The sequence below is a fragment of the Leptonychotes weddellii genome, chromosome 16, assembly GCF_054177405.1.
Source record: "Leptonychotes weddellii isolate Sample4059 chromosome 16, ASM5417740v2, whole genome shotgun sequence".
Lineage (NCBI taxonomy): Eukaryota > Metazoa > Chordata > Mammalia > Carnivora > Phocidae > Leptonychotes > Leptonychotes weddellii.
The window spans coordinates 24,622,704-24,634,602 of NC_138384.1; the positions used below are offsets into that span (position 1 = coordinate 24,622,704).

General features: G+C 50.8%; 1 protein-coding gene across 2 annotated transcripts in view; it reads left to right on the forward strand.

Moving 5' to 3' along the window:
- CIAPIN1 (cytokine induced apoptosis inhibitor 1) overlaps positions 1-7,635 on the forward strand; it is a 16,434-nt gene extending 8,799 nt beyond the window's left edge. For both annotated transcript variants that reach the window (XM_006748569.3, XM_031019597.2), the window contains 5 exons: positions 443-611; positions 1,985-2,058; positions 2,894-3,009; positions 6,077-6,158; positions 6,686-7,635. In XM_006748569.3, coding sequence (XP_006748632.1) covers positions 443-611; positions 1,985-2,058; positions 2,894-3,009; positions 6,077-6,158; positions 6,686-6,796 — 552 coding nt within the window. In that variant the 3' untranslated portion in view covers positions 6,797-7,635. The remainder of the gene's footprint in view (positions 1-442; positions 612-1,984; positions 2,059-2,893; positions 3,010-6,076; positions 6,159-6,685) is intronic.
- The last annotated feature ends 4,264 nt before the right edge of the window (positions 7,636-11,899 follow it).

The following is an 11,899-nucleotide window of genomic DNA, read 5'->3' on the forward strand; positions in this document are numbered from 1 at the left end:
ATCTGCTACCTGTTCCCAAGAAAACATTTCCCTCCCTCTGTGGGTTTTTTTTCTTTCATTTCTGCTAGGTTTATTGTGGGCATGCTTCCCTGCTGTAGATTGTGATCCTATTCAGCATGTCTGACTCCTCTTTATATTCATAATCATTACAACCCGTGGAATGACTGGCACAGTGCCTTGTACCTAATAGACAGCGATTTGGTAAACACTTTAAAACTTCCCAGAGGGTTGGCTCAAGGTAAGCACATAAACAAAATGACACTCTCTAGGGTACAGATCACTGAGAAACTGAATGTGAGGCATGAGGTGACATCTGTCATCTCCCGCTATCATATGCTTAATAACACAGAAATGAGTATTTGACGCCAGTACGGGTGGGCATAGTACCGCATTATTTTGTGGAAAGAGCGTGGCCTCATCCTTTTGATGTCTTGAATTCCAGCTGCAGCGGGAGTCCTTGAGCCCTGAAGAGATACAGTCTGTCCAAGAACACCTGGATTACCAAAGCGACAGCTTGCTCACTGTGAGCATCACAGGCAAAAAACCCAACTTTGAAGTGGGTTCTTCTAGTCAACTGAAGCTTTCTCTTGCCAAGAGGACTTCTCCTCCAGGTAGGACTGGCCCAGGGACATTGTTCTGTCCGGGTGGGCCTAGAGGGACATCTTCGACGTTGAACCAGAGAAATAGATGGAGGCAGTGATGTCTCCAGAGGTAGTCCTTCCTTCATTTCTGTCATTTCCAAATGGAAGAATGTTTAATGTTCTCTTGTCCCGGGCATATTCAGATCCAGATGTGAAATAACGTGTATTTCACAGCGTATAGCTGTTATCTCGCTCAGCCCCTCCTGCACCAGAAGACACTGAGGCCCCCAGATTCTAGAGGCCTGAGCCACATGGTTTAGCTAACAACGTCTTTCCACGCCCCAGAATTACAACAATTGTCTCAGGAGATCTCACAGTGGTGGCCGTGGTTGATAAGAGTGCCCTGCTCCTCTTCCCACGTGTCCTTTGTGTGCTAGTAAAGTCACCCTTTCTTACTTTGAGGAGCATAAGCCACTTGTAAAAATATTTCTTCTCAGAAAGTTGCACCTGCCCTGTGCCGCCCCCTCACCCCCTCACCTCATCACTATTTCATGATTCCCGAATTGAGAGAAACTGTCCCAGCTCTGAGGTGTGTGAAAATTTGCAGGTACATTCACACTGCTCTGCCTTGCCTGGCCAGCCACAATCTTTAAGAATCTGCTGGAATCGCAGCCTTTGGATTCATGGTTCTGGAATGGGCAGGAAGGGCTCAGAGGAGCAGTTGGCCCGGGGACCGTCTGAGCCTCCCCCTGCAGCAGCGCTCTTCAGGGCTGCGCTCACCCGCGCCCCCAGGCCCATCTGAGGGCCCGCCCACACTGACTCTGGGCTCCGCTCGCAGGGCCCTTCCTACACAGACGGGGTCGGCAGGGGCGAGCGTGGGCGTCCGCCGCCCCCGGCTCTGGAGCTGGCTTCCTCGTACGTGACGGGTTCCCATGAGGCAGAAGCTTTGGCACACTTTCCCCCTTGATCTTCCGGTCTCCTGCAGTAGGTCTAGGGAGGACGACCAGCCCCAGGTTCTGGGGACGGAAACTAAGATGAGGACAGAGCGATGTGGAGTGAAGTCAGGCACGTCGGACAGACTCCTCTGCGTGGCTCTGTAGATGTGGCCCAAACGTCAGAGCCAGTTCCCTCACTTGCAGAATTAGGAGAGCACGTACTCACCTTAAAAGAGTCGTAGCGGGAGTTACTCCACACGGCGCGCAGAGCAGGTGCTTAGCAGATACTGGTGTCCGTCTCTGCGAGGCGACTGGGCCCGGACCACGCCTGCTCCAAGTGGGGGAGCTGGGCCTCGGGCTCCCAGTCCCGTGTGCTCTGCAGTCTCAGGAGAAAGCACGCACGTAGTAGGCCTGTGGTGGTTTCTGCTGCTTTGACGGAGCTCTTTTTCTTTTATCGGTTGGACTCAGTGAAGCCCGCCGTGGACCCTGCCGCGGCCAAGCTCTGGACCCTGTCCGCCAACGACATGGAGGATGAGAGCGTGGTGAGTCGGCCTGCGGTCCGTGGCCTGCGTCAGCGTGGCCTCTGGGCACGCGGAGGTGTAAAGCCCAGTGTTGCGCTCTGCCCGTGGCTGGCAGTTTTGATTGAGAAGGAAACTCCACATTGGTGGCATTTTAAAATCCTTTTCTGGCATCTCTTTTCCCCACAGATTTTCTTGTTCTCACTTCATGTGATATGTTAAAGATTCTGGTGGGCATGTGTGAACCTGAGAAGAGTTTGTCAGCTGAAATATGTTATTGGCTCCTTGGTCCGGGCAAGTCCCTGCACACTCACTGTCTTAAAAGCAGTACTTGTCCGTCTTTGATCAATACCGTCTGTTAAAAAGTTCTTCATTTCTGCAACTGCTGACGTTATAGTCATAGCAAAACAGGTCATGATTCATGTCCCCGTAGAATTTACGGATGAATTGTCCACACGTCTATCGAAGAATTACACAAATGTATATACCATTATTTGCCTTCTTCTCTGGAACTATATGAAAATATTTTATTCCCTTTCTCACATGACAGCCCTTTGTATATGCAAAGAAATAAATACAGCATCTCTCTTTTTGTTCTTCCTGCTCCCTCCCCCCCCACACACTCTCGAATTGTCTACGCACTGTAAATTACTTCCCAGCCCCCTCAAATTTCATGCATCTTCTGTGGACGTAGTTGAGTTCACTGTGGTGGTCAGCTTGAACGTGGTGATCAGCCCGAAGTAGGTCTGTGGATGCCCTCTTCACACAGGCCGTAGAAACCCGCTACCACAGCCCTTTATTCAGTCTTCTAGCAGCAGAGACCCTGACTGTGTCACTAACTTCTTTGAACGCTCTCTAGGATCTCATTGACTCAGACGAGCTGCTGGATCCAGAGGATTTTAAGAAGCCAGATCCAGCTTCCCTGCGGGCTCCTTCATGTGGAGAAGGGAAAAAGAGGAAAGCCTGCAAGAATTGGTAAGTGTTAGCATAAGCAGAGTCTGCCGGGCAGCTTCTAGTGGCTTCTGAGTCTCAAGGAATCATAATACTTGACTATTGTTGAAATATTTATTTTATTGTGAAATATATCATACATACGGAGGAGTAGATTAATCAGGTACATTTTAAAGAGTAATAAAAATGAATAGCTGTGTACTGATGACCCAGGTTAAGAATCAGAAACATGACTAGTATCTTAGAAGTCACCTCTCCATGCTTCCTCAGCTGCATCTTGCTCCCTCTCCCCACAAAGGTTACCATCCTCCCAAGTTCGTGTTAATCATTCCTGGCTTATTTGATAGTTTACCACCGAGTGTGAAGCTCCAAGTGATACATTCTTGAGTTGTGAAGGACAGAGTAGGAGGCCCAACCCTGGCGAGACAAGGAAACGTCAGTCCCCTCCATCTATGAAGGCTCCCAGTGATCTTCTGGGCTGGGCGCTTTGAGGATCTCCTGGAGTCCCTCCCAGGGCTGTCAGTAGGGAGAGTCGTGGGAGAGCTCTGGGACCCGGAGGGCATGTGCAGAGGGAATACCGAGCAGGGCTGTGGCGTGCCGCGGTGACTGGGCAGCCAGCCCGAGTGTGGCCAGAGGGCGTGGGCTGCCCGGGCTGTTCTGCTCTAGGCCCGCTGGGGCTGGAGCTCTCCTCCTCGGAGCCGAGCACAGCACCCGTGTCCTCAGATCAGCAGCGCGGGGAGGGACGGGAAAGCCACGTGTTAGCAGCGCCTGGTCGAGATAAGCACGGGACAGGGCCTGGGCTGGCTTGCCTGCGCTCAGGGACAAAGAACCGGTGGACGGTGGCTTGGTTTGTGACAGTGGCCGCCGTCAGCCCGTCCGTCTCCTGGGCCCCCACGCCAGTGCGCACGTGCGACTCTGTCCACGGCAGAGCTGACGTCTGGGGGTCCCCCGCACTGTTCCCCTCGGGGCTCCCCTCTTTCTGACCTATGTTAGCTTTTCTGGCTTTTGTAGCCACTGCTGCTTTCTTGGTTTTCTCTCTCACTTTGGTGGAGCCCATTCTCCAGTAGCTGCTTTAGAAAGGCTACTTAAGAGGCAAGTTTGGTTTTTTTAGATTTGTTTTCAGACTTTATGTGGCTAAACATGTCTTTTTTCTATTCTCATAAACGATTGGTCATTTGGGTATAGAAATCTAGAGGCTGGAAATAATTTTCTTACATGATTTCGAAGACATTTCTGTCTTTTTTCCAGATACAAAGGTATCTGAGGCCATTCTGTTTCTTGATCCTTTCTGTAAGACCTCTTGTTCCATTCCGGAAGTTTGTAGAATCTTAATGGAAGTTTGTAGAATTTTCTTTATCCCTGGTATCATTTTGTAATGTATCTTGAATAAGGGTCTGTTCGCATCTTTTGCACTAGCCATTCAATGCAGCTTTTCGGTCTAGAAGTCATGCCCATAGTCCTGAGAAATATTCTTTAATTTTGTATGTGAGTTTTGTCTTCTCTCTTTGCTTTCTCTGTGGCCTGTTCCTCAGACGTTGGGCCTCTTTAATTGGTCCTGTCATTTTCTTTGCTTCTACATTTTCTTTATGCTCTTTATGCCCCAAACCCCCCGGTGGTATTGGGCCTCATCCTAAGCCCAACACAGACTAACTCCAGCTCTCTTCTTTATGCTCTACTTTCTGGGAAGTTTCTACAGGTTTATCCTCCAAAATTTCTGTTGAGTTACTTTATTTCTACTATCATGTTTTTAATTTCCGTGATTCCTTTTTATTGTTTTGACTTTTTTTTTTTTTTTTTAGTATAGCGTCCTATTTTTATTTTGCGGGTGTGATCTCTTCTCTTTTCCTTTGAGGTTCGTGATAGTTCTTTGGAGGTTTTTTTCCTCCCTGGATAGTCTCTATTTCTTCCAACTTGCTTTTTTCTTTTTTTAAAGATTTTATTTATTTATTTGAGAGGGAGAGCGAGCAAGCGAGAGAGCACAAGAGCATGAAGGGGGGGAGGGGCCGAGGGAGAGGGAGAAGCAGACTCCCCTCTGAGCAGGGAACCCGATGTGGGGCTTGATCCCAGGACCCCAGGATCTTGACCTGAGCTGAAGGCAGACACTTAACCGACTGAGCCACCCAGGCACCCCTAACTTGCTTTTTTTCTTTTAGGAGGCTTTCTACCTCCCGGGAAGCTCCGTTGTCTCCATGATTAAGAGGGGAGGACAGAAAGCTGGGAGCCCTGAGCTGGAATTTATTGACTGTGCTTTAGTGAGGGAGCCTGAATGGGCTTGTGGGGGACACCGCAAAGTCAGCACCTTTGGGTCTTTCCCTTTGGGGTGGTTAGATTTCTCAGAGAAGGGTCTGTCGGGTGCTACCTGTTCCTTTGGCGGTTTTGGGGTGTGATGCAGGTTGAGAGTCAGCCACCTGCTGGGTGGTGGCTACCTCCCCGCCTGCTCAGAGTTGGGCTCTCCTCAGTTGGAGTCACCGCTCCCCCCCTCCCACTACGGTTCCCAGCGCTGTGTTGACTGCTGTCTCCTTCCCCGTAGTCCCTTTCTTTGCAGGTTAGGTCTTTACTGAAGTTTCGGTGAGACCTCGAGAGAAAGTAAAGTAGACGCCTGCAGTCTGTCCTCTTAACCTGAAAACCTCAGTGTTGGTATTTTTGCATTCATTTTATGGACCAAAAAGGTGGTAAAAAGTTAACTGGTGGTGTGTGGGCTTGCTGAATCATCAGTGTTTTTTCAAGTGTGAAAGTTGCCAGCATTCACAAATCAGGAGATTTCAAGTAAAAATCCAAATTTTTTCTGTCCTTAGCTTTGGAAAATGGAAACACGGGGTCTGCTTCTCCCCACAGCATTAATCAGCTGAAGCTGAGTAGTGGCCAGCCTGTGTAGACAGGGCATCTCCCCTCTGGGTCTCCTGTTGCCCACCACTCTGTCTCCCTAAACAGCCTCACGCGCTTACCTTGTCAGCCTGGCCCTGTGGGTGTTTGTGAGTTAAGACGTCCCGGTGTAAAGAGAGACGTTTTAGAGCGAATTTGGGCTCTGTCATGGACTTGGAGCCCCTGGATGGTGGCAAGTCTCACTCACAAGCGCCTGATTTTCCCCCAGCACCTGTGGCCTCGCGGAAGAACTGGAAAAAGAGACGTCAAGGGAACAGGCGAGCTCCCAGCCCAAGTCGGCTTGTGGAAATGTAAATATCTGGATCGTTACTCAGTATTCACAAAATCCCCCGGTGGTATTGGGCCTCATCCTAAGCCCAACACAGACTAGCTCCAGCTCTCAGTTACTGCCCAAATATTTTAATAATGGGTAAATATGTGAGAACGTGTATATAGGAGAGAGGTCATCTCCTGGGAGGGGGTTAGCGTGCTCATGCCCGTAGGGGAGGCTCCTGTCATTTATTTTTGGCCCCATTCTTCCGACCTTACAGTGGCCTGATGCCGTTCAGCCAGTTGGCTGAGCTCGGCTATGATTTGAACTGCTCAGAATACAGAAGCACAGTCTCCTTAAGGAACTTCTCTAGACCACTGCTTTTCATAAAACCAAAGCTCTCAAAAACTCTTAGTATTTGGGTTTCAGTTGGACCCACAAATGCAGCCAGCCATTTCCATCAGGCCACTGTGGCCATGTTATGAACTTAGGGGTCCCTTTCTTGCCCGTGTATGTGGGACGCGCGGACACTCAGCTTCCCTGTGTGATCGTCTCTTCTCTCAACAGTGCTACCTGGGCGACGCTTTCCGCTGTACCAGCTGCCCCTACCTCGGGATGCCGGCCTTCAGACCCGGGGAGCAGGTGCTCCTGAGCGGCGCCAACCTCAGTGACGCCTAGGAGGGGCCCACACGGTGCACGTCCGCTCCTCCGGTCGACCCCCGTCCCTCCAGTCCCACCGCTGTGGTTCCTCCCGGCTCCTCTGCATTTGCTCGCTCTCTGCCTGAACTCCATTTGCAGGGAGCGTGCTTGGTAAACAGAGTGGAGCGGGCCCTGGGGTGCAGTGGTGGGTGGTGCAGCTCCGTATCAAAAGACCTGAGTGTCACGGGGCCTGCTTACTCCGAGTGGGGGGACCTGTTTCTCCACCTCATGTTAGGGCGCGCGTCCTGAAGAGGCCGCTCTCCCGACGTCGACACTGCCCTGTCACTCGGAGCCCAGACCCCCTGGAGTATTAACGCTCTGTGACAAAGAGGGCCCCCGCCCCACTTCCGGGCTCAGCAGTACCACTAGCGGTCTTCCAGAGGGGGCGGTCCCCTCAACACGCCGTTGTTGGTGACAGGAGTCACGTGTCTCATGGCCTCCTCGGGGCACCGAAGGACTCACCCACTGGTTGCTGTGATCATACTCCATGTCCCTCTGTCCCTTCCATCCCCACCTCACCCCTGTTTTACTGTATTATATCTGTCTTGTGCTTTCTGTTCATCTACCGTTATTAAAGTTGTGTACTTCAGCACCTCCGCTGTGGAGAGCGGCGTGGGGGGGGGGATGTCTGACACGGCCATCTGAGCGCAGCTTGGACCACGGAACTTTCTTTGTTGAAGAGACAGTGTCACACCAGTGGGGCCAGTCCTACACTTAAGGATCAGCGCCTCTCCTCATCTACTTGAGAAGAGACCGGGTTGATAAGGATTTAAGGGAAGCAGGACAAATCAAACAACAATAAATCTCTCTGACCAGGAGACCTCTCATTCTCTTTGTTACTCACTCACACAGACTGGAATTGATCTTGCCAAATAGTCGGAGAGATCGTATGGATTTAAGAGACCAGGATTTGGGTGGGTACCTGGCCGGCTCAGTCACAAGAACATGCAACTCTTGATCTTGGGGTCCTGAGCGTGAGTGCAATGTTAGGCATAGAGATTACTTTAAAAAGGGGCGCCCGGGTGGCTATTGTTAAGCATCTGCCTTCGGCTCAGATCATGGTCCCAGGGTCCTGGGATGAAGCCCCACGTCGGGCTCCCTGCTCGGCAGGAAGCCTGCTTCTCCCTCTCCCACTCCCCCTGCTTGTGTTCCCTCTCTCGCTGTCTCTCTGTCTGTCAAATAAGTAAATCTTTAAAAAAAAAAAAAAATGCATCCAGGATTGAGAATCACTGCCCTAGAGAAGTTCTTTTCCACATGCACCAGGAGACAAGCTAAAAAATGGTATTTGTAACAGCAAGAACCTGGAAATAGTCCAAATGGCCTTTAACAAGAGGATGGGATGAACGAGTTGTAACGTCACATGGTGGAAAATGGTGCGCCGTGGCTGTGCCCATCGGTGTGGGGGGCCTCCCACGGACAGCCACCAGAGCGAATTTCAGGAGCGTGTGTACGCGGTATGTTAGCCTTCCCAGAGAGCGCAAGGTTTGGAAACACAGGATGCATCAGCGGGAGGGATATATATTATATATACTATGTATGCACACACACACATGACAAACTAAAGGAAATCAAGAAGAATGATAAAATGCAGAAACAATTGTCTCTGGAGGTTGATGGGGAGATGACATTCTATAAGGAGAGGAAATGGGGCTTCTAAGCGGAAGGTTCTGTTTATTAAGGTGGCTGCTGGCTATACAGGTGTTTATTACCGGTTTGTATACCTTACGTATACATTATCTACTTTTGTATTTATAAGAAATTTCATTAAAAAAAAAAAAAAACTAGGAAGGGGTGCCTGGGTGACTCAGTCGGTTAGGTGACCCACTTGGTTTCGGCTCAGGTCATGATCTCAGAGATCGAGCCCCACGTCAGGCTCTGTGCTGAGCGTGGAATCTGCTTGAGATTCTCTCTCTCCCTAGGCCCCTCACCCCCACCTCTCTCAAAAAAAACCCCCAAACAGAAAAAACTAGGAAAACCCACACATAAAACCCTGCGTGTTAAGGAAAATGCCTGCTAGCCCAGAACGCAGTCCTGCACCTCTCTGACACGAACCTCTAGGAAATAGTTGGCACAAGTTAAAATTCCATTCAAAATTGTAAAAGTGGAACCGACGCTAATCCTAACAATAACAAAGCAGATGGATATTATCTGTGGCCAAAAGAACTTGCTGTGGATCACACATGGATGAAGTAGAGCGCAGAGACACAAGAGCTCAAGGGCATGATTCCTAAGGCATACAGAGGGAGGGATTCCTGTGGCAGAGACCCCATATGGCAGAGCTGAGGCTAGACGTGAAGAAACATAAAACCCCAGAGGGGAAGTGGCCGTGAGGGAGAGAGCACTAGGAAGAACAGAGAGTGCTAAAAACAGGGGCAGCGAGGACAGGAATAAGAAAACGAACCAAAATGAGATGGACATGAAGAGAGAAAAAGGAGCAGCGAGACAACAATTAATCACAGAAGGTAAAAGAAACACAGTATCTCAGAATCATCATGGAAAGAGACAATTCCAGGAAGTTTCCAGAAAGCAAGCAAGAGTGGGTCTCTACGTTGAAGGCAAAAGTGGCACAGAACGTTCAATTCTAAAAATAACTGTTTTCCGGGGTGCCTGGGTGGCTCAGTCAGTGGAGCGTCGGACACTTGATTGCGGCTCAGGTCATGATCTCGGGGTCGTGGGACCGAGCCCCGGGTCCGGCTCCGCGCTCAGCAGGGAGTCCGCTAGATTCTCTCTCTCCCTCTGCCCCTCCCCCCGCTTGTGCTCGTGCGCTCTAAATAAATAAATAATCAAACAAATAAATAAAATCTCTTTTTAAAAAAAATAAGCGTTTTCTTAGCTGCGGTCCCTGGACCTGTGCCGGCGGCGGGCGGCGCGATCTCCAGGAGGCGCTGTTAATGCTCAGGTTCCCTTACCTCTGAAACAAGGTGGCGCTCTCCGTGAGTAACTGCAATGAAGATTTCTGTGGTCTTGAAAAGTTACTGGTTTGTGCTTGTGTTACCCTCTCGGTTCCCTCAGTCTGTCCTTGCTTCCGCGGCTGTCCCGTCACAGTGACAGACCTGGCGGGGACCCGGGGCGCGCGCGGTGGGGACAGCGCGGCTCTCACTCCCCCGGCTGGACAGCGGGCTAGGGACGCGAGGCTGCAAGCAGCCCTTGGCGGCCTCGCTTCCGGGCGGGGCAGGTGCGCGCCGATCACCGGCCACGCCGCCCGCGGCTACACCTGTGAGGAAGCCCGGCAACAACCCGGAAGCTGCGTTAGGCTCAGCGGGGCTCCGAGGCGCTAAGTCCCTCCCTCCCTTTCTCCCTTCTCTCTTCGTTGACCATCCCTTAAACATTTTGTCTTGTACGTTTGGCCAGTTTTCAAATAGAGGGAGATGTACTGTAACACAGCTGGATTCGTTGTTTTGCATTCCGATCAGCTCTAGTCTTCAACACCTGAAGTGTTACAGCTGTGTGGCCCCCATTCCTTCTCTTCTCTGCGCTCCCCAGAGGGCTTCTCTCTCCTGAAGGTGATGCCCAGCACACCCATGCTGCGTCTGTAGTGTTTCTCTGCAGAAAAGGGCTTATGTGAAGCTTGCCCCCTTTTCTGAAGTCAAATTGACATAACATAAAATGAACCATTTTAATGGGAACGACAGTGCATCCGCAATGTTGTGCAATTATCACTTCTGTCTAGTTCCAAACGTTTCCATCACCCCCAAAGGCAGCCCTGTACCTGTCCAACATCTGGGCTTTCTCCCCCATCCCCCCTGCGCCCGGCAACACCCATCTGCAGTCTGTCTCTGGGCACTTGCCTGTTCTGGGCATTTCATATGAATGGACTCATGCAGTATGTGACCTTCTGTGTGTGGCTTCTCTTGGCATGTGTTCAAAGTTCATCCCCCTGTAACACCTATCAGTGCTCACTCCTGTCTGTGGCTGAATAATATTCCATTGTATGTACACGCCGCTGTGTATCCACGCATCCCCTGATGGACATTTGGGCTGCTTCCATCTCTTGGTTATGGAGGACAGTGCTGCTATGCACATGGGCATATATGCACTGAGCATGCCCCCCCTTTTTTTAACGATCAAAAAATTTTATTAGAGAACTAGTAAACATTTCAATCTAAAGGTGGAGGGATGGGCAAGGGCTAAAACCTAGTAAACTAGGGGAACATATTTGTTAACATATATGAGAGACAAGTAATTAGTCTTGATTAATAGGTAGGTTTTACAAATCAATAAAATGCCAGTTCAGTGAGGAGGAAACTGCAGGTTTTCTCAGACTCTGATCCCCTACGGGCAATGTGGGAGCAGAAAAGCAGCAGACTATAAGCCCTCATTCTCTTGACTGGGCACATCCTCAAGCCCATTAGAGAAGGGTCCGATTTCATCATTTTAGGGAGAAACAGGCCCAGGAAGGTGGAGTGATTGTGTCAAGACCCCACAGCCAGTCAGGACCAGAGCAGATACAGGGCAGGTCCCTGACCCCTGTGTGAAAATGTACCTGTGGGGTTTTAGTTTATGTAGGGGACTGCGTTGACAGAGAGAGGTCAGTGCTAGTCTGACTACTGACACTTCCCAAGAGAAGGGGCGGTGGGCCACCACTCCCGGCAGAGGAGAAAATAGAGAGGTCAAGCTTTTATTGGGGTCCGCGTGGGAAAAGCACCGCCGGGCAGGGGAAACTCCTGAGGGTGGGCTTCAGTGAATAATTCCGACAGGCTTTGGGCAGGGGGCCGTCCCTAGTGGTCTGGTCCCTGGCCCCAGGTGATCTGGGGCAGGGGACACAGTGGTCTGCGGTGTGAGTTACAGAAAGGAGGCGTTTAGGGGAATGAGCTCCAGGTTGGTTGGAGAGTCTGCCGTGTGATTTTCGCGTGCCTTCCAAAGCTGGAACGCAGGGGAAGTGTAACTAGCTTCGGCCATGGCTTCAGCACTGTCATGACTGGAGGCCAAACGGGCCAATACGGAATCTAAGAAAACACAGCGAGAAGAGCCCTGGCACGCTGCTCCGGGCGCTAGCCACGTCGCGGCTGGAATGGGCCGCCCTGTTCGTCCCAACAGCGTTTTTGCTTCTTCCTCTTCATCCCGCTAACCCCAGGCAGAGTG